General features: G+C 43.7%; 2 protein-coding genes across 4 annotated transcripts in view; one reads left to right on the top strand and one right to left on the bottom strand.

Annotated features, from left to right (window-relative positions):
• Nucleotides 1-29: 29 nt before the first annotated feature.
• SHISA5 (shisa family member 5) lies at nt 30-23,977 on the bottom strand. Of its 2 annotated transcripts, XM_066558271.1 has the most exons (7): nt 23,876-23,977; nt 20,575-20,642; nt 19,888-19,965; nt 18,665-18,715; nt 5,489-5,604; nt 4,970-5,185; nt 30-3,019 (listed from the first exon to the last, which is right to left on the bottom strand). In XM_066558271.1, exons 2-7 carry the CDS (start codon nt 20,601-20,603, stop codon nt 2,943-2,945), a joined length of 567 nt encoding a protein of 188 aa, XP_066414368.1. In that variant the 5' UTR covers nt 20,604-20,642; nt 23,876-23,977; the 3' UTR covers nt 30-2,942. The 2 variants fall into 2 exon arrangements, with proteins under 2 accessions (XP_066414368.1, XP_066414369.1); XM_066558272.1 differs by lacking the exons at nt 18,665-18,715; nt 19,888-19,965; nt 20,575-20,642; nt 23,876-23,977 and adding an exon at nt 17,239-17,280.
• A 3,232-nt stretch (nt 23,978-27,209) lies between these two features.
• The window catches only part of RNF123 (ring finger protein 123), a 48,217-nt gene continuing 47,716 nt past the window's right edge, over nt 27,210-27,710 (top strand). For both annotated transcript variants that reach the window (XM_066557996.1, XM_066557995.1), the window contains exon 1: nt 27,210-27,269. The gene's annotated coding sequence lies outside the window, so the exon portion shown is untranslated. The remainder of the gene's footprint in view (nt 27,270-27,710) is intronic.

Raw genomic sequence — 27,710 nt, 5'->3', positions numbered from 1 at the left:
GAGGCTAAGAAAACCAAGTTGACAGAATGTACTTCAAACACAGAATTTATTACAAAGGTGCATAGAGTTTATGCCATTTGGTTTGAATACTTAAGTTTAACCTACAAACAACATACAAAGCAAGGTTACAGTATGTAACAAAAGCAACAATGATTATATGGTAAATTCAATATTCTACTGTCTTTAATTTCACGTAACATTTCTGAAACAAAGGCACTTACAGAGATTAAAAAAAAAAACCAACATTTTAAGTTGTGATGTGAAGGCAACAGCTACTGGGACTGACACATCAGCAGGGCTTAAACTGAAAACTTATGGATCATCTCCATCTTTTCTGTAACCATCCCATTCTTGTCAGTATTTGAAAACAAGCTTCAACAAGGCTGCAGGGCAAGAACCAAATAAAATCTGGTCCCACACCCCATTGTTAATGATGATTAATGCACTAACAATAAGAAATTAATCACAATCTGATTAATTTTGAACTGGACCATTTTCTCTTCTTTCAGTAAGCTCTGTAACTGAATTAGTAATAGTACTGCTAAGGCAGTTCCTTGTACATTAATGACTGATCTCTTCACTTGTACATAGCCATCATTTGCACATATCCACTGATGGAAAGGTGTCAATTTTCAGGCTCCTTAACCCTCATCTCCCATCACCCCACACAGAGCAGTGGCAATTCAGGACCATCCGTTTGGTCTGTAAACCTCCACCCCAAAACCTCATATTTGGGAATGCCCCTTACTGCTGCCTCCTTCCTTTCCTCCCATCTCCTCAGGGATGAGGACTGAGCCATCCTGCCATGAAACTGCAGATTTCCCTCTCACAACCCAAACATGACACTGTGACTGCTCCCTTTGTCACACCAGGGTGGGGACAGGAAGAGCAGGGCACAGTGACAACCTCAGGAACCCCACACTGGGTGCTGTACCTGTGCTCTCCCTGGCCTGGCTCCACACAGGCTAACAAAGCTGCTGGAGCAATCTCTGCCCTCCTTCTCCATGAATAAGCACCAGATGTAGGATCTGGAGCATGGGATTTATTTCTGCAGTTACTCAGTGCTCTCCCACAGAAACATTCCAGATTTCTAAGGCAATACTTCCTCCTCCATACAGAAGACACCATCCTTTTTTGGTTGGTCCCACGTAACATCTGACAGTGTCATGAAGTTTTGCCCAATTTCTCAGCTGACGTGGCAGGAAAGAGGAGGAACACAGACACAGGACACACAGATAAATGCTCTGTAAGTGCCTCTTGGCACCATTTAATGCTATTAACTTCAACACTCAGAGAGGTGTAACAGAGGGGCACAGGTTGTCATGAACCCCAGTGAAAAAACTTTCAACAAGTTTCTTCTGAAATGCCCTGAAAACTTTCTTAAAAAAAGAATCTGAATAATCCAGAAATAGACTCAAGAAATCAGGAAGGGGAACAAGGCTGCCTTTGACAACAGGAACTTCCACCCACTCTGTGAGGTAAAACAATAATATACCCCAAATGTAGAATGACAGGGCAAATGGCTCAATGGCCTCTCTAAAAAAGTAAAATCAGTGTAAAAAATATGTTAAAATTATTTCAGTGATTCTGTCACAGTGATACATGCAAATAACTACATAGTTCTATGAGGATTAACAACAAATTGCATTTCAATGTTGGAAAAGAGAAGAATTGTTGAGGACAGTGAAAAACCCCCCACCATATTTGTTTGAGCAATGAAAGATTCATGAAGCCTAAAGCCCCAGCAGTGTTAACAGCCATGAGGATGTCTCAAGATGGTTCATGACTGAAAGCATTACCTTCTTAAAAATACATTACCTGCCTGTGACAAATCCTTCCTTTCCCTGACTTCTCATTATCTGCTCAGCTTCATGGGAATGCTAAAGACAAAGGGGAGGTTTAATGCTCACAGTGGCCCCTCACCCAGCACACTGTTACTCCAATGCAAACTGGATTTATAAAGCTCTATAATTCTTAGGTTCCTGCCATCTACAGTTCCCACTAGAGACAGTGGAAAAACCCTGAGCATTTGAAAATCCCAATCTTCTGCTGATATCCCATCCCTCCTGTAAAAGGATTCCTTCTCTGTGATGAGGCTGCCAAGGTACCTCTGTTAACCTGTCATTAAGGGGCTGATTTTAATTCCAAACTCATCAACAAGAGATTGCTCAAGTAAGTTTGTCCAATACTAGCTGAACAAGAAATACTCATCCAATTACTTTTATGGAGAATTTTTAGGGCTTCAGCTTTTGATCTATTTGGTCCTTTAACTGGCAGAGAGTCTGTTGATTTCTAGCTATAATACCCAGTGGAGGCACAGTTTATAAACCTTAAAGTTGGGACAGAAAACAAGGAAATAACCAACTCATGCTATTTAGAACTAGCTCAAAGGCAATTAAACATGGTGTACTAACCCTTACCAAAGGTAAATGTGATGCAAAAAAGGAAAATTCCCTTTTGAATGATAAATGAAATGTATTAAATGGTAGCTTACCTAACAATAGTAGCTTCAAAGGCAGAACTTACATAACATGTATCAGGTAGTTTCTTAGAGGTTAAGATTTTACATTTTAATACTGTGCAAAAGATTGCTACAGCTTTGGGTATTTGACAATGCTCATATTAGACCATTCCTCTCAAAATTATTGCACAGCAAATGGTATTGTGGTTTTATGTGTATTTATGAAATACTCTTTCTTCTCACTTCTCTCATTGTATCTAGAGCAAAATCTCTTTTTGTATTTGCTTGAGGTATAAATCAACTTCTGCAAGAAAAATACTCCTTCCTTGGAGCATGAAAAAAAAGAAGATACTGAACTGATTTTCACTCTACTTTAACAAAAAATTGTTGTCTTCCAGAAAAATATAGTACAGGAGCATGGTGTAAACAGAACAAATGATATTTTGAAAAGTTTTATATGCAGAAGCACAGTAGAAGCTTTTCAATAGGTGGGCTTCTGAGGATCCATGTAAGCAGGGTTGTAAGGGGGTTGGGTGGGGTAAGGAGCTCCAGCACCAGCTGCAAAAGCAAAACACAAGAAAAAAACAGATTTGTAAAATGCACATTCTGAATTCTACATATAAAATGGCAATTTCTGTTCTGAGTGCACAGTTAAGAGGTTCAACTTAGCCAGTATCTTAATTGGACTTGAAAACAGCTTGTCATAAAACATCTGCATTTCAGAAGTAAGAGCACAAAAACTTTTGTTCTTGTTGGCTTTGGGGCTTTTTTGATGCTGAGTCTAAAAAACCTAGTCTAAAAAAAACCAAAAAGGAACAAAAAAAGAGCCAGTGGAAGTAAGTGGAAGTAAGGAGTGCACATACAAACATACAAGAGGATATATCTGACAGTGTCCTGAGGGGAAAAAAAAAACCACTGGTAAAAGGACTAGAGAAATCATATTAGGATTCCTTCAGGGAAAATGCTTTCCTGCTAAGTGTCAAAAAATTAATTAAGGAAGTAAACTAAAAGAGAAAAAATATCCCACCACTACTGAGCACATGAAAGAGTTTGACTTATGTACCAGATGTGCATCCCTTGGAAGAGATCCTTACTTTCTACTGTTCTGAGAAAAGCTGCTCTCAAGTGGCATCTCCATTTTCAGCTCTGTCAAAGAGCACAAGTTTGTTCAAGTAGCACCTGATCAGATCCCTGGAAAGTGCAAGTGTGGTTATCTTCTGCTGATCTTGTAAAGTGAGTGGGGCTGGCTCCTGTGTGGCAGAGCAGGTATTCTCCCCTGGCACATGACATAATTAACAGCCTGCTCCTTGGCTAACAGGCAGGAGAAATGAAGGGAACAACTCTCACTGTGAGGCATTTTCAGCTGCCAACATGGAAAGTGCTTTGGTATGTTCCCAGAAAAAAAAAAACCAACCACAAAAACCCTAAACAAAACAACTGTTTTAAAACTAAAAACCAGCAACAGCCTGAAAAACCAGAGAGCAGGAGAAGTGAAATGACTAATTTATTGGCTCCCTCATATGAAAAACATGAAGCCAAAGCACTTTGGCATAATCCTGTAAAACCCACAGCTTCTTTGGCATTTATAACAGAAAAACAGAGTCAACAGTCCTGCCAAGTCAGTGTTTTCACATGTGGGGCTGGTTTGCACATTATTAATATACAATTTCTAACTGTTTGCAAATCTTTCACACCATGAAAATCCATTTTATATCCAAGTTGTCCTGGAAGTTACTTCCTAAGGGCATTATCTACTAGTCAGGACTATACTTTGTTACTTAAAAGGATGACCAGTGAGGTTTGTAAGAGAACTTGAAGATTCTACAGGTAAAAGCCCAGTTTTGGCCCCTCTGAGCAGTCTGGAGCCAATTGCTCAGAGAATAGCTATTACCAGCAGAAGTGGGAATTAGTCATTGCAACAATAAGGCTGCATGAAAACAATGCTGTGAAAGAAGAAAAGCTGAAGAAAAAATATTCTGATAATTTTAACTGCAAGTTGTCAACAGACTTCTCTTTATATATAAAATAATAACTGATCTAAACTTGCTGTCCTTTAGTTTGCATCCATTGCCCCTTGTCCTGTCACTACATGCTCTTATAGAACAGACCTCACAGATACAAGATTAGAAAGGGAATGTGGAAACATCCAACTCATGTAGATGTATATATGTATGTATGTATGTTAATTGACTTTGATTTTAATATTAAATGTCAGCTGAATTAGTAGACATTCTACTGGATCTGCTGACAGTCCCACACATTGCCAAACTTTGCCAGTTCAGCTCCAGCTCACACCTCCTCTGGCAATACTTAACACAGAGACAGCAAGAGGGAAATTTCCACCAGGGTGAATAACAGCATCCACCACAACTTCAATTTTACAAAATTTGTTTACATCTGTATTAACACAGCCACAGACAATAATAAATGTAAATAACATAAGATTTGCTCCAGAGCAGCTGTCTCTGAGCTGTTCAAGAGCTGAAGAAGCACTTGGTGCTGCCTTACCTGCCACAGTTTCATGGTAAGCTGGGGGTCCTGCAGGCTGGGTGGGGTAAGGGGGAGGGTACTGGGCAGGGTAGGGAGCCACGGGCATGCCTGGCTGGGGCTGCACAGCCACGGGCTGGTAGCCTTGGTACGGAGCTGCTGCGTAGCTGGGTGGCACTGCTGGCTGCTGGGGATAGGCAGAGTGAACCACGGTCGTGGTGGCAGTGGTCACCACAGCTACAGCAAGGAAAAGGAACATGGTTAGTGCTGGTGGTCCCTAAAGGAAAACCCCCAATAATTCCCAGACCCCCCAACATGGTGGGATAGAAGAGAACTTCTAAATGCTCAGAAAATATTCCAAAACATCCCTCTGCAACTTTGCATTCTGGAGCTGCTTAAATGTTTATTTTTAATATTTAGGTATTGCAACTTCTGAGCAGGGTATTTTCACCTCTTATAGGAACACAATTTTCCAGGAGGGATTAAAAAAAATTTCCTCTTCAAAGAAGTGAAAAAGAAAATAAATCCAGAGCTACTTACGGCGTGGTCGTCGACATGCTTTGTACAGACAGCAACAGGAGCAGGTGAGGCACAGAATAATAGTGATGACAATCACTGCAAAAACAGTAACTCCAATGGCAATAAGGGTTCCAAAACTGCAAGACAGAGACCACCAGAATTGCTAAGAGTCACTCCTTAACCAAACCTGCAGCAAACACATTGCCCCGGCTCCAATCTCTCAGTCCTTACTGGACTAAGAAACAACTGTGCAAGGCAGTGCTGCAGGAGGTCAGGTCTGCTATGCCAGGGAAGCTGAACCACCCCTGACAAGGGGCTTTGGTCCCTCTCATTTTAGTCTGTGACTGCTGTTGTTTTAGTGTGAACACACAGGTTCAGAGCAAGCCCACAAGTTCTTCCCACATTCCCTAAAACCTCCCAGTCCCAAACTCAAGACAGTCTCAGCCCTGAACAGATTCTTGGCAGGCTCCTTGGCCTCTGTAAACAGGTATTTTAGAATCCGTGTTTCATACAGTTAGGAAGAACTGAAATCCTGACTTTTCTGCAATAGCAAGCATGCCAGGCTACATGATAGAGAAACACTGCCTAAAACTCACAAATTTATTATGGGAAACCAGAGATTACAACAGCTTTGACTTCTGTGATGAGCACCAAATGATGGAGGCAGACAAAACCAGTTACCTCTCAAAGCTTTACAAGTTCTATTTACCACACAGGGGAGAAAAGATATCACAGCAAAGCCAGTGACAATTCCCTTACAGTGCTAAATGAAATTATCTGTTTCCTACTGTCTGAAACCAACAAAGCCCATCTTCCATGGAAGCCAAAGTCTCCAGCACTCTTTATTTCTTAGAAAACACACCATGCATCAGTTTTGGGAACAATTGCAGGAAGTCAGTTTTAAAGAACAATCAGCTATAAAATAAAGACTAGAGAGGCTGTTTTCACATCCATCCTGTTTGTGTTTGCTGGTAGAGATTTTGGCTACAGTTTTCTTTGGTTGTTTTTTTCCCCTGCTCAGTTTCCTGTTAACAGCTTTAAACAAAAAAACATCTCCATTGCATCCAGCAATTTTCACTTGGCTACCAAACACCAACCAAATGTGACAATTGCATTTGAATATCAGTGACACTGGAAGGTTAAATAACTGACAAAAAGAATTGCAAAATGCTTTACCCTAGCCCAAATTTAAAAGATCTCACCTCAGTGTCTTCTAGAGCAACTTAACCCTTAGTAAGCTGGGCACTGACAAATAAAAAAGGCTCAATTTAAATTGCATTCTTTCACCTTAAGAGAGGTTGCATCAATTTTATTCTGTTTCTGCAAAAGCTAGAAGAAAAAGCTTGAGTCAAATCTCTTTCAAAACAATGACTTTGTGAAACTGTAACTGTATCTGACTGAGCACTGATTTTGTGAAGCACCAAATACAGCACTATGGATACAACCATGAAGTACTGAATGGGACACAGGAATCAGGAACTGCTGCAGCCTCCTAAGTCACAGGAGCCGTGTCAGAGACACTGCCAGGAAAATAAATGGATTACTGCAATACAACCACAGGATGTAAAGGTGAAAATAATGTGTTGAGGAACACATGCATGTTTTGCCCCATTTATTTGCACAGAGCATTTTTGAGATGCTGACCTAAACACACACTCCTAAACACCCAGCTTTTAAGTGCCCTCTCATCCTCATGAGCATTATTTTCACTTCAGCACACCAAGCTCACAGCCAGCTCATCGCCATCCAAAAAATCCCACTTCTTTCAAGCCTGGTGTAAAAAGCAAAACACAAATGTGATTTCAAGAGAAGAGAAGAGAGAGCACTGCACTCAATGGATTCATACACTGAATTACAATCCTGATCCCAAGGTTCTCAAGAAATGGCAAGAACAGCTGTGAGAAACTACAGACACCTTCAGAAACTGCAGGACAAGAAATGTCAACTGAAAATTCTGATACTTGTGGAGCAGCCAAGAGCTTTTTCTTTTCTCTTGTTTCCACTTCTGGACCAATCCTGAAAGAGCTCTCTCACTAGGGAAGCTGACATTACTTCCTTTATACACAGCTATTCTCCAGCAACAGCAGCACAAAGTAAAGAAGGTTTCTATGTTCTTCCTTGTTTTTCCTTCTTCAGTTAAGGAAAAACACCTTTTTTGTAGTGAACTATGCTAAGGAAAGAAATTCTTGTGTCAAGGAGAGAGATTAAGGCTGACAAAGACAACTAAAATTCTTCACTTGTACAGACAGTGCACTTCTTAGAACTTTAGCAAAGGCTGGGCAGAATCAAAGATATCAGAAAAATTGAAATAAACTGGAGAAATATTTACTCATCGTAAATTACCGAGCACAGCAGGAAACTGGAACAGCCCTCTTATCTTTCACAACTGAAATAATTTCTGATATGAGGAGAGAAAACAGCACAGGCCCACCTGCAGCCAAGCTGAGGGCCATCAATAGATAAAAACACTGACCATGGGCTCCATTTGTTTGTTTTTAATAAAGTTTTCCGCTCAATGAAGCAGATATCTCCTATTTGCTACCTCTAATAAGGAACACAACAAAAGCAAAGCTAAAAAACCAACACACCATGTCCTCATCTTCACCACGTTGTTAGAGACACCCTGTGCATTTGGATCACTTGTGTCCTTGGCAAAATGACACAACCAGGACACAAGGACATTCTGCACCCATCTTTGGAAGAGTTAAATGGAGACACATGTTTGAGGTGCAGGTGTGTCAGGTGTACACGTTGGAGTTCTCTGTTTGTGTGTGCAAACATTGTGATCCACTCCTACCCACTGAAACACTGTCTGATTGCTGCAGACCAAAATGATAAGCTTTCAGACAGCCCAGCAAGTCAAATAACAGAGAGGAGTTAGCTCTTCTCAGTTCTTTAAGGAGTGCAACAACTGATTACTGGCAGGCATTTTTATCACCTACTTCACAGCAGATAATTTTCCTGCCAGTGCTTGGGCTCATGCAGGCTAATGTCTTAGAACAGCATAAAATAGGGAGACATTTACAGAAAAAACAGTAAGTGCTGTGAACTGGTAATTCATGTCATCAACACTCTCTTTCAACACCGGAGTTCTTAAAAAATATTTTTTTTTATTGACAACCAAAACTAGCAATACTCTTTTGGAATTTCTGCATGGTCAGTCACTACCTTCCTGTAATAATGTTTTTTTTTTACTGCCCAAGGAGTACTGGTCTCAGCACTTCTTGAGCATTTAAGTGATACCCCTCTACTGAAAAAGGTGCAGGAAGGCTGCCACTAACAGATGATGGTCAAGTGAAGTCAGAATGGTGCTCTACATACATTACTCAGTGAACCTTCTAACCTTCAGGAGACAAGATATTCCAGGCACTGTATAAAGATTCCTTCACAGTGTGCTAAGTCTCTTCTTAGACAAAAATTGCTTCATTTGATTACTTTCACCTGATGAATCCGCCTAAAGGGCCCTAAAATATTTGGGAAAAACCATATTCACATTAAATGATAATTTAATTACCGTTAGCATTGTACATAAATGAAAAAGAACAAACGTGAGGGCTTGTTGCTTACAGAGTCTTCCCCTGAATGGTTAACCATGAGGAAACAGAAGCCAACGAAACCAAAAGCACACCTGACCCCTGCATTCTGCAAACAAACGTCAGAGTGCAGAAATCAGGGTGGCCACACAGCAGCTCCGGGTGCTCTGCTGGCGTCAGTCACTTTCAGGTTTCCATGCTCCCACATTATATACACCATAGTCTAAATAAAGCACAGCTCTAAACAGCTTGAGCTCATTCACTGACATTTCCTGCTTCTTTCTCTTCACAGGAAAGTGAACTTTTGCCAATGATTTCATAAAAAACAAAATCAAACCTGCAGTTTTACTGCAGCAATGACAAACTGTAACTTCTCATAAAATGCATACAAAAGTAAATATGGAGAGATTTATTCAATTTAGTAAAAATGGAGAGATAACATCCTGCCCTTTCCTATCACCACCTCTCTCTTGCCTTGCCCTACACCTCCACTTCTATTCCATCCTCTCACCAATGAAGTGTAAATGTAATGAGAATGTCTCTCAGACTCACTTTAAAGCTGTCTAATTATTCAATATATCTATCAGCTCACATAAAGGGAGTTACTTGCCTATTTTACCCCTTTCAGGACTGAATGAGATGCAATGGACATATTAAAATGTGAGAACCAAGACCAGGATCTAAATAATACTATTTGTAGAAGTTAATTCTCAAGGAGGTTGTTCATGTTGCAGATCTTGAACAGACAAATGGAAAAAAAAATTGAGAGTTTATTTAAAGCATTTTCAAATATCAAAGTTTTGATTCCAGCAATGTATTTTTAACTCTTCTTAACAGTTCAAATCACTTAAGTCAGTGACATTTTGTAAGCTGATACAAAGGAAGTTTTCACATATCTATGCTTCTATCTATGTGAGCAGGACACACTAAAAATTTTGTCTTAAAACAGAAAAAAATATCCAAATTAACAATGAGACCACCTAGTAATGAAAAATTAGTTTAAGCAGCCTTTTTATTGTGCAAGTTTCAATCTATTCCAAGATTTGTTCCATGCTTTGAGAAACACATTGGCAAGGCTCTTTTCAAAAGCACTGCTGCTTTTCAAAACAAACATTTACAAATAGTGAGTTATGGCTGTAACACAGGGTGGTCTGGAAAGACTTCAAAAGATAATTTAGGCCATTCCTAAAAGTAAAATTAAAAAATTGAGTATATGCATGTCATTCCTGCTTGAGAAAAGGATCCAGTTCCCAGAAATGGTAAATATCCACGTTTGCTGACTAAGGTGTAGGGCATGCCCAAACAAGTCCCCAGACAGAGATGCCTAACTAACATTTTAGTCACAGCCATACAGTGCCACATACTGCTTGTGAAGTTCAGCAGGAAAATAATGCTTTTTTCTGAGCCTTTCAGAGGGATTCGTTTTTACAACTTTACTAGCAACACACTTTCTCAGTTTAATGCTTTAGCATAAAAATTCAAAACATAAGAACCACTTTCCTAATGATTAAACGAAAATAATTTACTATTACTCAGAAAGCAAACTCACAGGGAAACATTAGCCTGATTTGAACACTGGCAAGAGGGACCAGCCTAATTTAGCAGAGCAGGGGCTTCAGCACAAGCAGACAATCAGAACCCACACCAGAGTGAAGCCTCCTAGTCCAGGAGCAATCACAGTAATTGCTGGTGCAGCCTTGGCCACGTCCCCAGAACAGGCTCTCTACATGATCAGGAAGGTTCCAAGTGATTCTTGTGGCAGGCAACGGGCAGCCTAAGACTCAGCCTGAGCAGCATGGTTTCAATTCTGCAAAATCTTGGTTGTTTCATCAGACTGGCAGCTTTGAGAAACTGCAAAGTCATCTAAGGAGCTCTGCAATGCAGTGAACTGTGGATTGGAATTGTGAAGTCTGGTGTTTCAGACAAATATTAATTCAATTTGCTCTTCAGAGTGTCTTTCCTGGGGTTCAGTCCCTTAATGTCAGAAGGGTTTCACTTTATTTTGACTAACCCCTCAGAGCAGCACCAGCTCAAGCCATCATTGACTGCAAACTGCTCTAGCAGGGACACAGATTAAATGAAAACCCTTAAAACTCAGCACTACTTTCCATAATTCTTTCTGGGTAGTCCCAAAAGGAGTTTGCAAGGGGAGCCCCAGCAAAACAACCCCTTTGTTTACCTGCAGTATAAACAGCCCTGAGCTGCATCCCCAGAGCCCACAGCTGAGCACAGCCCAGGGACCCAGCTCTGCCGTGAGAAACAAAACAACAATAAATTGTGAGCTAAAACAACAATAATGCCATGGGAAGCAAGAAACTCAGCAACTGCCAGAGTGCTACAGGAAAACAGAAGGCAAGAATCTTACAGGAAGAAGTTTGCTAAATATGTGCTGAATGGAGCCTTTAGCTGTTTGTGCAAATAGGAACGTGATGTGGATTACTTTAAGCCCAAAATAATAAACTTCAATTTTATTCACAAAGACCTACTGGAATTAAGCTAACTACTATTTTTTAATATTATATTTACATTAATTTTTTTTAATTCTCCATTTTTTTTAAATAACATGTTTAGCACAACGTGTTCTTAAGCAGCCTTTATGAGAAAGTGGCAGGGAGGAAACTTCCTGCAGTTTGTGGTCTTACTCAGACATCTGACACCCTGATCCAACAGGTTATTATGGAATATGTATACAAGCATCTTTTCTTGGTCCTTAAAGAGTGCACTTGTACTAAATATGTCTATGTACATAAATCCTTTTGTAATACATACTAAAAATACAATTTTCTGGTGAAGTTTGCCAGGAAATCTATTATTGTACACTTTGTAGAAAACAGAGAGTAATTGCTTTAAGTAACTGATGCATTGAAATATGCACATAACAAGGGGAAAAGTCAAGGCTGCATTCAGAGGGACTGAAGTCTTTCATCAGCAGTGCAAGAATTAACACTGCAGCTTCAGGCAGGCCCCCAGATAATTTTCAGTCCACTGGACTCAGCATACAAATTGTCCTTAAACAGAATTAAAGGCATCTGCTTCTGCAGGTGGGAAATAAATTTCTAATGTTCCTTTAGTGGCAAAAAGAGAATGTAGAATGATTACAGATATTTAAGGCAAACAACATGAGTCAGTTCCCTTCCTACCACCCACTTCAGGGACACAGGATGTTACCCCCACACCCAAATTCAAATGTGGCAATGGGAAGGATTTTTCTTAGATGGTTAACTGAATTAGCAGAGCAAGTTTAACTGAAAAAAAAACCAAACCAAACGAAAAAACAATTAAGTGCTACAAAAAAAAATTTCCTCACAAAAACTGCAATATTATGAATTTGCTACTGCTAGTATCACACTAATTCTAGAAGCAGATTTAAACAACTAATTAGAAAGTAACTTGGCCAAAGAGTTAAAGTATTTTTTTTCCCTGGCAAATTGAAACCTGGTGTATGACTTGCCAAACACACTGGAACTGCAGTAAAAGGAAGTTTGGACTGGGTTACACCCACCTGCTTTGCCTGCCTTATAACCCAGCTTTTATAGAAAACACACCTTTTTCTTTACCCACATTACTCATGTATCATCACATATATAAAATTTCCAAATCCTGTGTTCAGGCAGGAGCAAAGTTTGAATTACATCAATTAATTATCCTGTACTACTATGAAGTGACATCTTGGCCCACATTCCCCTTCTCTTCTGGAATATTAGTCACCCAGCACAACAAGGATCAAGGAAAATCCAACACTGTAAAAAACAAGAACAGACCATGCAGCAGAGGTCACATCTGACCAACCACTACTTCTTTTAAATGGCATTGATTATTAATGATGACTAGTGCCTTTCACACCCTAAAAAAAAACCAAACAAACAAAAAAAAGAGGTTTTTAAGTTTACCTCTCAGTGGTATTGAGAGCCAGAGATCATGCTAATAAAAACAGACGTGTATCACATCAAAAATGAACGGTATAAAATGTTTTGAATACAAAGATTTTGTCAAAAAGCCAATCTCTACACAATTGGAAATTTCCTGAAATTAAACCAATTTGTTTATTTCACAGAAGACCCTACAGCTGCAGTTTTAAAAGGCTGGGCAATTGGAGGGTATTCTCCTCCTCCCATAATACATCTACAAACACAATCTGTGGCAAATATATCCAGCTACACCTCAGGCCATGGCTTTTTTATGGCAGTATATGAGAAAGCAGAGCTGGTGCTCGAAATGCTCAAATTTTTACAGATCCTAATAAATGGCCATCATGGTCTTTTAAACATGTTTTAAAAGGATTCTCTGTTTCTTGGGCTATAGGATCCTTCTCTGAGGGCTACCCTACCTGCAACTTCTTCCACAAGCTCTCTCCAGAGCCAGCTTGCATGTTAAAAATTTACTGTTTTCAGAGTTACACAGAGGCACAGGAAAACCCAGAGGCAGAGGGAACACTCTACCCTGCTAGGTAGCTACAGCCAATGAAGCACAAAGCCACAGGAAAATGAACTCCTGAGCAGCATCCAAGTGATCAATCTTGCTGTGTCGTTGTGTGCTCAGGCTGCTGCTGTCACACAGCCCTCTGTGGTTAGCAGGGCACACTAACCCAGCCATGCACATCTGCCTCTTGCACCAGGGCAGCATTTTTCAGCCTCTCCTTCCTGCCTGGTTTCTGAGGAAATGAAACCTAAAGTGCCTACAGCAGCAGAGACCACAGCTCAGAACCCTCTGCCACCTTCAAGCTGCTTCTTCACCAAGAACCCAGTGAACACAAAACCAAATGCTCTGCAATGCACGTTACCACTGCTATTTGTGCAAGCTGATGTTTACTCTTCAGGCTAGTAAAAAGCATAAAACATTTCTTTAAGTAGTTTAAAATCCAAGTCTCAGTTGTTTCCAGGCAAGAAGCTTACAGTCCTTGGTGAGATTAGCCTGTGCTTGAACACAAGCCTCACAGAACAGGCTGGATGCAGTTTAACTCATTTATTACAGAAAATATCAAGGATCAGCACTGGAAAAGAAATCCTCTGCTTATTAAACAGAGACTGCTTATATTTCTACAAGCTTTTTTCCAATTTTCATGGAGTCTTCCCTCTGGAAACATTCCACACCCACCTGGACACATTTCTGTGTATCCTGCTCCAAGTGACCATGCCTTGAGGGGGGGTTGGACTAGATGATCTCCAAAGGATTTTTTCCTTCCAACCCTAACAATTCTGTGATTCTGTAATTATCTTCATTATTTACCTTTCTTACCACTAGCAACTTATTACAGATCCTGGAGTATCCAAGTATACCAGAAAGTGTAAAGTGGAGTCCCTGATAGTGATAGCAGGGGAGAAGAAACAGGGCATAGTTCAATATCATTTTTGACCTTGTCTGTGGAGAAAATATGGGCTTGAAAACATCTAAACCAGACAAAGAAAACCAGGATAATATCTTTCACTGTTACAAATATGCTGGTTTTGCCAGGTTAGCCTGTAGCAGCCTCTTGTAGATGCCACATTGCAACCAGGCATGGATTTTCTCTGTATCACAAAAGGACAAGGAAGCCACAAGACAGCGTGGATCAAAACCCAAATGAGCACATCCCCATCCAACAAGGCTGGTCTGTCTCTGCTGGCCAAAGCTTCCCAGGAAAATGGGACATTCTGCCTTCCCCTTCTCATAAGGAGGAACAGCCTTGCCTCAGGCATTACTGTACCTGTTACACAATCTGCTCTAACTTACAGGCAGAAATTCACTCAGAAACAGAAACAAATTAACTGTGTACACAGACAATGACAAGTTTTGTTTCCAATTAGAAAGCCCACTATCGGCTGCCCCAACGACATTATTTTCTTCTGTAACTGATACAGATGTTCTGAATTGCTCCACCTCCTTAAACACTCAAATACTTCACAATTAGTTGAATTGTGGATATGAGTCATCTAATTTCCTTTTCCAGTAAGGGTCACTATTGGAAAATTGGCATACCAAGGCTAAGTAATCACACTACCAATGAAAATAATAACAAGTTCTGACCTGGTGAATCAGTGCTCTGCTTTTTTCAAAGTTTCTTAAAATAAGAATACTATGTACAGCAGAATGAAAAGGGGAAACCAACTAAATTAACCTTACTACTCACAATCCATCTTTGAAACCAGAGTAAAGCAGGGGAAAACTCAGTAAAACAATTAAAATGGGGGAAAAAAAATCCTGAAACATCTTCCAGTAGTAAACCTTTGTGACAACACATTCACTAGCAACAGAAATTGGAGAAATCACTTATGGTCAATAAAAAATGGTGACAAATGTATCAAGTTCAGCACTATGAAACCTATGCCTACACCCTGACCTAAAAGCTCCACACAATGCTTAAGGACTGATCAACAAAATAAAAGGCCTGAATCTGAGTTAATCCTGACTTTTATACTTTTCCTAGAATGCTTATATTTGCTTCCAAATGCAGCATTCTGGGAAGCAAAATGCTTTCAAGTACTTAGAAGTGCATTATTAACACACTCCAATGGACTGTAATTCATTGTCTTTAAAATGTCCAAAGATTATAGCATATGGACCACTTGCAATGTGAAATACACTTCAAAGGATTGCCCAAAACGCACACCTGCCTCAACAGCACCTGATACTCAGTATAAATACGGAAAAACATTAATATCAAAGGATGATACTAAAAAGAAACCTATTGAAAACTGGTGCTTTGCTTGCACTTCTGCAGAAAACCTCAGAATAAATGCAGCAAAAAAGCAAAAGTACAAACAAACTAGAAATTGCTCAGCTGGGCCAGACGACAAAGAACAAACAAACATTCCACCAGTAGCCCTTCCCTAACCCTGTCCTTAGAATTAGGGTGTAATTGTGGCAGGGTTTCCAAGCAGAGAGGAGAAACATCCAGACCACAGAGTCTCCAGTGGCAAGTCCACAGGTAGTCTGTAACTCACTCTCAGAAAGGGGAAGTTCTCTTGACAAGACAGGATTTGTGAGCAGTGTGCCAGGGTGGCAACTCAATCTAGAAATCAGCCTGATGCAAGAATGGGGAACTACACACTTTGTGACCCATAATGCCAGGAAATCATCACCTCCTTCTCAAGGGCAGTGTCAAAGGTAGTATTTGTAACTCGTAAGAAAGAACAGGGCACTAAAGGAAGTTGCCCTTATTGCTTCCTGTCATGTTACAAACTGTTCAAAAAGAACGCTCGTCTTGTTGGAGATACAAATATTCTGACATCAGCCCTTCTCTCTACACAGTGAAGAATTAAACTAACATAGTCATCAGGAAACAAGGCAAAACCTGCCTTTTAAAAGAAATTGGCACAGAGAGAGAGGGTGGAGTATACCTTGCAGGCAAGGAAGCAGCACAACTCTTCCAGAAGGAATTCAGCTTACTACTTGGTTAAAAAAGCACAGAAACCTCAACATACACAACACCAAATCCCAGGCACTGTCTGTAACCAAACAAAAACCTACTTGGTGTCCCACTGGCTGTAGTCACAGACAGTGCCACTCACTGCAATTCCCAGTATTGAAACACCCTAAATGGGACAGCTCAGTCATAAGTCATTTTGGAAAGTTTTGAGATGTGGTTTTCCTCCAGTCATATCCAGGTGGCTTTTCAAGGACAGTATTCCTGTGAGTAATTACCATCTTTCTAATAAAATTACGTAGCAAGAAGCTAAGTTTGATGTCAAGTCTAGGCCTTTGCACAACACTAATTTTTCAAAGCTGAAATGTAATTGAAAAGGAAAAGAGAAGGAAGAAGAAATGTCTCTTCTTAAGCTCTGTGACATCCACAGGTCTCTTTTAAAACATTCCACAGCTGAAAACAAAGATAATTAAAACAATTTAACTGCTCCTTCCTAAATGTTTTTTTCTGTCATTTACAAAGAGCAAGCCGACTTCAAGATAAGGCTGTACTGGAACCACACATCTGAAGACAGATCAGCCTGGCTGAGAAGGGGCATCCCTCCTCCAAAATATTTGTTACATTAAATCCACCTCCTCATCGAAGAGACCAGGGCTCCAAGACACCCCTGTACCCCATTCACACCACCATGCCCGTGCCTATCGCCTTTAGCGCGGCTCCTTCCTCCCCCGGTGAAGATGTGCCCGGACTAATACAGCGCGGCCCCGACCGCCGCCCGCACGGCCCCGCTGGCAGCCGGTACTGAGCCCGCTGGGCCGGAGGTCCCGGGAAGGCCGGGCGGGTTCCCCGTGCAGCTGTCGGGTCCCGTCCCGAGCCCCCCGAGCCCCGCCGCTTACCCCATGCTCGCCGCCGCCGCCGCCGCCGCTCGCCCCGCGCCCGCCGCCCGGCCCCGCGCACGTCACGGCGCCCGCACCGCCCCTTAAAGGGGAGCCCCGGCGCCGCCGCCGCGATCCCGACCGCCCAAAGCCACGCGGAGCCATCCGGCAGCCAGAGCTCCGCGATACTGTCCGGGCTCCCCGGCACAGCAAGCACAGGAAGTGTTGGAGGGAATCCAGAAGTGTTGATAAGAGGGCTGCAGCACCTCCCCTAAGGAGACAGGCTGGGAGAGCTGGGGCTGTTCAGCCTGGAGAAGAGAAGGTTGTGTGGTCACCCCCCAGCACTTTCCAGGGTCTGAAGGAGCTACAGGGAACCGGAGAGGGGCTCTTTGTCAGGAACTGGAGTGACAGGACAGGGAGGAATGGGTACAGATTGAAAGAGGGGAAATTTAGGCTGGCTATTGGGAAGAAAGTTTTTACTATGAGGGTAGTGATGCACTAGAACAGGTTGCTAATGGAAGCTGTGGATGCCCCAATCCTGGCAGTGTTCAAGGCCAGGCTGGATAGGCCTTCAATAAGTGGGACATGTGTAAGGGGGAGACTGGGAACAGATCATCCTTAACATCCATTCTGTGATTAATCCCTGCCCTCTCTTCATCATCTTCTGCACTGTGAAAAACTGATACATTTTTACAGCAGGACTCCTGTCATCACCAATATAGGTTTAAAGGAATTTACTTCTTCCGGAGATTGAAAGAGATGGAGAAATATTGATAGAAACTAACTGCAAAAGATGCTAGAACACCAAGGAGATACCTCAAACAAAAGCAGATTTTCTTCCAGAGCTACTGTGGATTTTCTAAGAGTACAAAGCACAGAGAAATAAACTAAAACAGAGGATGTTCCACCTAATTGTGAAGAACTTTTTTATGTTAAGAATGGCAGAGTACTGGAAGAGGCTGCCCAGGGAGTGAGTGGGGTCTCCCCTCTGGAGACATTCAAGTCACACCTGGACACATTCCTGTGTCACCTGCTCCAGGTGACCCTGCCTTGGCAGGAGGGTTGGACTGGATCTCCAGAGGTCCCTTCCAAGCCCAACTGTTCTGTCACTCTGTGCTAATGCTTCAACCTCTTGTTCAGCAGGGAGGAAGCAGGTTATTATATAAAGAGACTGTTATGGTCTAAATAGCAACATCCAGCTTCGTCCTCATGTCTCTCCTTCTTCCAACACACACACAGATTTTGAGTGCTCCACACATTTATGACACAAATTAGTATTTCTATTTTTGTATTCTAGCCGCATAGAATCATGGAATTGTTTAGGCTGGAAAAGGTCTTTAAGATCACTGGGTCCAACTGTTAACCCAGCACTGCCAGGTCCACATGTCCTGATTGCACAATGAAGAACCTCTACACAAATCCCATTTTAAAAGCTTGCATGGCTTACCTGGGGCCAAAGTCTAAATCAGGATCCTGAAACATGTCCGAGTCAGAGATCCTGTAACAAGAGAGTTCATCTCAAAAAAATTGAATTTATTACTTATTAAAGTTACCTAGCCAAGTTTCAAGTGCTTATGGAACAAGGAAATGTACACTAAAAGGAGAGATTCTTTTTGTTGCCTGTGGTGCTAAAAGTATGGATTTGACAATAGCCTGACAGCACTGTTCCAAGGCAGTTTTACAAAATCCAAAACCAAATAGACCATACATAGATTTGGAGCAGCTGTAGATAAATGCATTTACTGCATTAGTCCAAGTAGCTAAAGTAGTCAGTGATTAACAACAAAAATCAACAGATACAGCTTTTTAGTAAGCTCACCTTCTCCATTAACTAAGCTTAGTTTCACCCAGGTATGCTCTGACAGGCATCCCTGCTTTGGGGAGGAGAGAGGAGCAAGCACAGCAATTTGTCCACCAAGTGGGGCCATATTCTCATCCTCTACATGAGAAAACCAAACACCAATTTTATGAGGGTTTCTGTTACCTTCAGTCAAACTGAACCAAAGGGAGAACAGAAGTGTGACATTTCAGTGTCACAGTGTCCTCCACCTGGCTAAAGGATCTCTGACAGTCTTTGCTCCCACACTACAACTCACGTATCGTGGCCTGCAAGGAGCAGCTCTGTACTTTGAACAAGTCCTCTTTGCCTGGGTAAAGGGGAGTGATGCTCACTTTCCCTGCAGGGATGTGGCTGCTCTTCTGTGCTTCACAGAGACAACATCGAGCTCAGGCCAGCGTTTCACCCCAGACATCCTGCAGTGGTTAAGCCCTGCCTGAGCCAGCTTCAAGATAAGCAAGTGGCTCAGCTCAAGTGTGAGCTCAACCAGCCTCATTCAGTCTCCACAGCAAGCCTGGCAATTTTCCACATTATCCACTCTGTGACTACAGTAATAACTCCACAATAGGTGGTTTTAGAGTGTGTCCTCTCTGCTCCTTTGGGATGCTTTTCACTTGGTAACATTCTCCATCTGGAGCAGGTACCAGTGGTACCTTTCTGGTGTCCTTGAGCATCCTAAAGTGTGAAGTTAAGCTTTCAATAACAAGGATTTTCCACATGATATAGTAAAACTGACACAACAATCATTTTAACAAGTATCAATGCATATTGTATCAGGCCTTGAAGCCCTCCCACAAAGGTAAAACAAAATCATATTAAAGCTTCATCCCAACCAGTTGTCGGATGCAGTTTTCCTAATTTCCTCGGCGAGCTTCTTTACAGTTTCCAGAGGGTCTTCTGCATCAGGAGACCTTCAGAAAAATTAAACAGAGTGTAAGTATTTGAAAATTATCAAGAAAACACACATCAGTTCAAGCATTAATTTATCCAGCTCATTGTTCCCTTTCTACAGGTAAGAAACAAGCATTAATGTTGATCCCTGATAGACCCTGATAGAGATCTAGAAGAGAAAGGTCCTTTAGGAGATTTAACCATTAAACAGTGTGGTTTTTTGTCATTTGATGACAGAATTGCAATGTGTTGTATACATTCAATTTGCCTCAATAACTTTCATTAAGCTGATTTCACTGGAATTTTTGTTCATCAAATTTTAGGAATGCATTAGAGCAGCAGTATCAATCCAGACAAGATCCACAGCAGAAATCAGAACAGGATTGTGCAAGTTATACCTCACCAAAATAACCACTATATGCTTGACAATCCTCACCCAGAACTGAGAAGAGTTACAAACCAATAGTTAGTAAGTAAAGGAATAATCATACAATATCTTTTCCTCATCCCGACCAGATCACCTAAGTTAACACCTAAATATGCTGAAAGTACTTGGGTCAGGTCTTACAAACCAAGTATTTCATTTTGTGTATAGCAGAGATATACTTACTTACTTACACAATACTTACTTCATACACACAGAGCAGCTCATCTTCATTAAGCACCTCTATCCAAATGTTCAGACATAAGCACCAAACTGCATGAAAATATGAGATGCTGGTGTTACTTTCTTCACTGTATCTGATAGTAGCTACCAAATTATTGTAAAGACTTAAAGAGCAACATGAGTTGCCAAAAAGGTTAAAAATATCAAAAGGCCTGAAAATCAGTTAGAATAAAATGTTCAAGTTTCCTAGAGATTTGACTCGATGGAAAAGATGCAACACCACTGCACTCACTGTAGGTTTGGATTTCCCTGTGACTTGGTTGTTTGTACCTGTTGCTTTGTTTACTTCACAGAAAATCCTAATCCTGGTAATCCACTGCAGAAAACAGAGATATCATACAACAGATTCTTAGAACTAAAATCAGTCCAGCAGCATTCCCACTGCAAGCATCACCTGGTGCAGCTCCAGTGGTAATCAATGGGGATATTCATGTACCAGGATGGTTCCCTTAGGGAACATCCCACACTTTTCAGAACTGCATTCAGGATGACACATTCCTTAAGAGACTGGCTGTTTTCTCTGTCCTTGCCCTCCCAAGCCTGAGTAACTGCTCCATAAGAATGGCATATTAAAAGCTTTTAACTGCCACAAAAAAATACTTCCCAAAGCTTAAGCAAAGTCATTTCCCAAGAAGGGCATCACTTCGTTTTTCAGTGACAAATGCTGCAGTCAGCTGGTTTCTATTCATCATTTTCCTTCCTATCAAGACATAGCCTGATATCTTGCTCCTAAACCACACTCCATCCAAAAAACTCGAAATCCTTCAGGTGTAGTTGTTAAGAGAAAGCAAACAAAAAGAGGCAAAGACAATATTTAAACTGACTTTAACATCTGAAAATTCAGTCTTCACCCTCTAGCATCAAGAAATACCTAAATACTGTTGCCTGGAATAAAACACAAAACTTTTCCAAACAGTGTTAAAATAATACAAATGCAAGTCTTTAATTGACAGCCTTAATGGTGCACAATATGGTGATGTACACATACAATACAGTATTTCTACAATTTTTCTACAGTTTTCCTAAGGTTGATTAGTATACCTACAAATATTGTCCAGTAAGAAGAGCAACTGGTTAGGTAATTTCCTGTTACCTGGGTTCTGCCCCATTAGAGCCTCCCCCCAGTCTTTTTTTGTCCTACACTTTACTGTGTCTACAATACAAGCTGCAAAACAAAGTGTCCTTGCTAGACTAAAGGCAAGACTAAACAGAATTTCAAGAATGTATTAGTAAGGGTTTGGTATACTATGAAGGAGGACAGGAAAAGTACTACAAGTTAGAACTTTGTATGAACTGCCTACAACGTTACAAATACATAAAAATATATATAAAAAGTTAAAAATATTTAGGCATCACAGCCAACAATAAAAAGGAAAACAAAAATCTTCTAAGGGTTTAAATATGGAGGGTCATTAAATAGAAACAAAGAGGAACTTCTGTACCCTTTGCACAGTACTTTTTACAACTTTTTATATACATGCTTACACATGGCCGATCAAATTTTTCTTCTGCAGACATCTAATGCCACCTGACTCCTCCTTCCTTCCTCTACCCCTAACAAGAAAATGACAGGTAGCTAAATCAATGCCAAAATACTGTGTGAAATTACACAGCAAGGCAGCCAACAAAATTCCTCCCTTCATCTCACAATTGTAGTACTGCAGCACAATAAAATAGCAAGGAAAACCAAAGGCCTAGGCCAGTTCTCAGGTGGCTGAGCTGAGCCAACAAGGGCCCAGCCCACCAAAGAAGAATTTGGTGCCTCCGCTTTGTTCCTCTCTTCTTCCATCACCTGTGGCATCCAAGAGATTCTTCCTTAACTGACTGAATTCTCCAGCTCATCAACTGATGGCACTTATCCCCCCAGTCGGTCTTCTGATGGTTTGATTATTTGAATCATCTGAGAATGGGTACAGTCCGAACCCAACACAATCCGGTTACTGAGGGGTTCCTCCTATCCCGCAGGACATCAGCGTGATGATTTCACACCATCAGTACCGCACAAAACCTTTAAAGACTGACCAAGTTCCATCTCAAGAGCAGAGCTGCCAGACTCTTCCCTCCCAGTCCTCAATCAGTGCAATAAGTACTATCTTCCACCCCTATTTATTCAAGAGCAGCTAGCATACAGTTACAGCTAGAGACCTTCGTGGTGAGTCAGCTTAAAGAATCCTTTTTCTGGTGCTCCTACCTTGAAGTACTTACAGATAGAACTCTGACCATGTCAGCCACACTGATTTCAGCTCAGCCCCCGAACAAACTGTGATCCTGGATTATTCTGATCTAGCCAAATGTCTTCTTGCAAATCACAAGCAACTTTTCTGCACAGGTTTGTGCAGAATTTGATCTCTCTGATCAAGTGATACCACTGATATATAAAATACAAAGAGTGCTTCTCCTTCTCTGAGACCTCACAGCTCAGTTCTGTGATCACATCCGCTCTGACGACAAAGCTGGGGAAGACCGCACGGTCCATCCTCTAAGCACAATAACAAATTAGCAACAGATAGGGCTGCTGAAAAAAGCCCGATTATCAATAATAGCATTTGATGTATGAACACAATCATCAAACAAGCTTACATAAGTACGCTTTTTACATGATATCATCACTGAGCACTTCAGTGTTTCTATTATCTTCCAGTAAAAGGGTAGAATTTACCGTGTCGGGGGTGAAAAGGTGAAGGTTTTTGATTGGATGCTTTAAGAATTAACCGCAGCCACTTTAGTACATCATCACCTCACCGTAGTTACCAGCAGGCCCTATCATCAGGCCGCTGCTAGCCGACACCACGGCTCAACACAAACCCACCGAACTTCAGCAGAACTTTTCCCTCAGCAGAACTTTTCCCTCGGCGAACCCAAATGCGCGCCAACACAGCTGAGCGCGTGTGGGCACCTCCCGCCGCCGCCGGGACCACGTGCCCCCAACACCACGCGTTCGTCAGCCCCCCAAAACACGGTTCCACAGCTCCCAAAACCAGGGTTCCACAGCCCCCCAAAACCAGGGTTCCACAGCCCCCCAAAACCAGGGTTCCTCAGCTCCCAAAACCACGGTTCCACTGCCCCCAAATCACGGTTCCACAGCTCCCAGAACCACGCGTTCCTCAGTCCCCGGCACGGGCGGCAGAGCTGAGGGGGCTGAGCTCGCAGCCTGGGGCTCCCCACGCCGGGGGCTGTGATCACCGCTTCCGAAAGCGACACCGGAGCCCCCAAACCTCCCCCGAGCACCGGGGCTCGCCGCTCCCGCACGTTACCGCGCTCACCGGCCGCCGGCAGCAGCAGGAGGAGGAGGAGGAGGAGGAGGAGGAAGCAGAGGGCGAGCACGCCCCGACACCGCGGCGGGAGGGCGGCTGCGCCCCGGGAGGTGCAGGGAGCGGACAGCTCGCGGGAAGCGGCGGAGGCAGCGGGCGAGACGGGGCGGGACGGGGCGGGGCGGCCCTGGCCCGGCCCCGGCCCGGCCTCGGCCCGGGAGAGCGCTGAGGCGGTCCCCGACCCCCGATCTCAGTTCCCCACACCCCGATCCCCGGCTGCGGCTCCCGTTCCCCAGCGCTGTTGCTGCAGTACCAACTGAAGGGTTCTTTCTCCCTGAGGGGACACCTCACCGCAGTATCACAGAATCATTTAGGGTAGAAAAGACCTCTGAAGATCATCGAGTCCAGCCTGTGACTGATCACCACCATGTCAACCAGAGTGTCAAAAATAGGTTAGAAACTGTTGTGAAATAGTTCATAATTGCTAAGCTTGTACTGTTAAAAAGTTTGGTTATTATATTGTAAAAGCGGTTAAAGGGTAGTTATAAGAAATACGGTACTGACCGTACCGTATTACACCTAAGTAAAGTGCACCACACCCAAGCGAAACGAGCCAGCCTGGACAGAACTGGAATGGGCCAATCAAGCACCTTAAACCTTCATGCAAATGAACGATCCCAACAGAAACCAGTCCAAAGGAACAAAAAACAGGATAAAAAGGGGACATCCGAACCAGTGGGATCGCGTGCTCCTCCACCTGGAACATCGGGAACATCTCTGCTCAAGAAAGGAAGATCCAGGACTGGCTCTGCAGCATCCTCACTCATCAGGAATGCTCCTGGTCGACCCTCCAAGCTTTAGGCCTTATAATAAAAGCTGAAATCACTTTAGCTCCTGGAGTGTGTTCCCTTTATAACAAGACCATGGCACCAAGTGCCACATCCAAGCTTGCCAAGGTGCTTGTTCCCTGAATTAATCACTTCTGTCAGCATCTAGCTAATGGAGTTATGTCATGCCCCAGCCTTGGAAGGCCAAGCAAAATACAGAAAGACTGGTGAGAAAATCCCAAGCACCAGAGTTTGGCTTGGAAGGTGGCTGGTAAAAGAGATTCTCTGGGAACACTGTAAAGGCAGGAGCTGAAGGAAGCAGTCACTCCCAGCAGTATCACACACCTGGTATTGTAGGACTTCTGGGAAGTTCAGGTTTCTATCCTGATCCTGAATTGCATTTCAGACCTGTATTCTTCAAGGCTGGATTTCACATCCCTTTTCCCTATTCTGGTTGTACCTGAGCCATTGTCTGGTTGTTGTCCAGGCAGGTTCCTAGTGGACTCTGATGCTGGCTGAGGAAACCTTCTGGCTGCCTGGGCACTCCACCTGAGCCCATAGCCTGGTCTGCCTTCCCCTAGGGACTGTTCCTGCCTCTGGATCAAAACCTGTGCTAAAGCACTGTTACTAAAGAACACCAGGATTGATGAAGCAGCCCCCTTCTCAGTAAGTTTCTGAGGGTAAATGGCCTCTGCTCTATACTTGCCTCTGGTTGCCTTTTTTCCTTCACAAGACATCTTCACAGGCCTTTCAGAAGGTGTCTCAAAGAGAAGTTTCAGTCTCCCCTACCCTACCTGCTTCCTAGCATACTGCAGAATCTCTCACTCACAGGAGAGGAAGCTCAGGTGTGTTAGGAGATGTCTTGGGAGCACTGGCAGAGGTAAATGGTCAGCAATCCAGAGGGTGGCAGAGGCCTTTTCCACACAGAATCCTTTGTTTATTTCAGGTAAATTCTTCAGTCTATCTGGATCCAGTTGAAGAGCCAGGACAGTTTCTTGACCATGTTTTAGATAACAGTGCAGTGTATGCCAAAGTATTGGGTAGGTCCAGCCTCATGACTAGGAGGAAGATCTACCAAGTTCAACAGCTTTCCTAAGGTGGTTTCTTGGAAAAGGCTATTTCTTGAGCTCCACCAATCCTATAACCAAATACATGTGTGAATTGTGGATTGTTGACCTGAAGGTTGTATGTGAGCTCAAGAACTGCATCAAGTAGATTCTTGTCATATTTGCACACAAGTAAACATTGACAGAAGTGGAGAAATTCTGTTGCTTTCCAGAAGTTCAGCAAGTCTACATCTCCACTGTGCCCCAGGGTCTGGTGTTAAGATGGAAAGAGTGACTGAATTGTGTGGTGTTGTGATTTCCCCATACTTTAGGAGAGTGAAAGACTGCAAAGTTATTGTTTCTCAGGCAGAAACCTTTACATTTCAATGAGTCTCCTGTGAGAGGCTTGGGTTTAATAGCAAGGAGAAGCCTCACAAGGTCAAACTTCAGGACAAAGAGCATTTTGTTCCCAGTGGTCCTGTGGCCAGATACTTTTGTCAGGCTTGAGAGAACCTCCCAGTGCACTTTATTGTGCTGGTGGGGTCAGGGCCAGAACTGGGGCATGGTGCATGGCAGGTCCTGCAGCAGCATCTGGGCTGCCTGTGGGGATTCTGGGCCAATGCTGCAGGCTGGAGCAGTCTTGGATCCACGTGGGCCCAGAGGTATTGGAGTGTCTGGTATTTTCTGGTATTTTCTGGATCTGCGGAGACACAAGAGGACCCTGATGGTAGCTGGCTGGTGGTGCTGGGGCTGCTGGAGTTGGGTGCTAGTGAGCTGCGAGGGTGGTGAGGCCCTGGCACAATTTGCCCAGAGAAGCTGTGACTGCTCCATCCCTGGAAGTGTTCAAGGCCAGACTGGATGGGGTTTGGAGCAACCTGGTCTCATGGGAGGTGTCCTTGCCCATGGCAAGGAGGTAGAATTAGATTATTTTTCAGGTTCTTTACATCCCAAACCATTCTGTGACTCTATCTTTTTATCTTGAAAGTGTCAGATGCTCCAGTCCATGCTCCCTGGGCCCTTGTGGATCCAAGACTGCTCCCATTTGCAATGCTGGACCCAGAATCCCCACAGCCAGCCTGGACACTGCCACAGGACCTGCTGTGCCCCCAGTACACTGATCCCACTCCACAGGCACAATAAAGCGCACTGAGAGGCCCCACGCTCATGTGTCGGCTCCTTCCTCCGGCTCTCTCTCCGAGGGCAGGTGCGGGTCTGGCCCAGAGGGCCGTTGTCTCCCTGGGTGTGGGCAGCGCCTGCCCTGGCCTCCCTCGTGCGCGCTGGCCTTGGCCGCTTGCCCACCTCCATGCCGAGAGTCTCGCGTCTCGGCGGCCCCGACCCTGCTCGGTTTCCTCCAGAGAAGTTCACGCAAGCACCGGGGGGCCTCTGCCGCCGGTCCTTCCCCGGGGCAGGGCGCCGCGGCCCGGCCCTGCCCGAGCGCGGACAGAGTCCCGCCCGTCTCCCGGCAACGCGTCCCGCCCGCCCGCCATGGCCCTCGCGGGTCGCCGTAGCGGCGGCGGCGCGGCCGGGCCGGCGGTGAGTGCGGCGGCCGCGGGGCCCGGTGCCGGCAGCGCGGGGGCTCCCCCGGGGCCGCGGGGGGCTCGGGCCACGGCCAGCTCAGGGAGTGTCGTCCGGCTGTGCGGGAGGCGCCCGATCGGGGGGTGGCCGCCGCGCCTCACGGGTTGTAGGCAGGTGTAGGGGGTTCTTGGCTTTGGGGTGTTTGTGGGCTTGGAGAGTCCTTCCGGGTTTGGGGGTGTCTGTGGCTGCCGGCAGTGCCGCCCGCTTTAGGGGCTGGCTCTGGGTTACGGGGCGCCGCTGGGCTGCGGGGTGAGTCCGGCTTTGGGGCAGGTTGCTGGGTATGAGCATGGCAATGCTGCCCGGTGGTTGTGGGCTGGGGTGCCGGCGGGTTGGGGTGCCACGGGGACCCACGGCTGGGATGAGGGCAGGGCAGTTCTGTGATCCGTGCCGGGCTCTGCT

The sequence above is a fragment of the Molothrus aeneus genome, chromosome 12, assembly GCF_037042795.1.
Source record: "Molothrus aeneus isolate 106 chromosome 12, BPBGC_Maene_1.0, whole genome shotgun sequence".
NCBI lineage: Eukaryota > Metazoa > Chordata > Aves > Passeriformes > Icteridae > Molothrus > Molothrus aeneus.
Note: the sequence above shows the minus strand (reverse complement) of the source record. Positions and strands in the feature narration are given on the sequence as shown.

Excerpts from the sequence above, each read along its gene's own strand:
- SHISA5 (XM_066558271.1), bottom strand. The coding sequence starts at position 20,603 with ATGAAGATGAGCTGCTCTGTGTGTATGAA. Across the intron at positions 5,186-5,488 it reads AGCATGTCGACGACCACGCC|CTGTGGTGACCACTGCCACC; the intron begins GTAAGTAGCTCT and ends TCCTTGCTGTAG. Across the intron at positions 3,020-4,969 it reads TTACCATGAAACTGTGGCAG|CTGGTGCTGGAGCTCCTTAC; the intron begins GTAAGGCAGCAC and ends TTGCTTTTGCAG.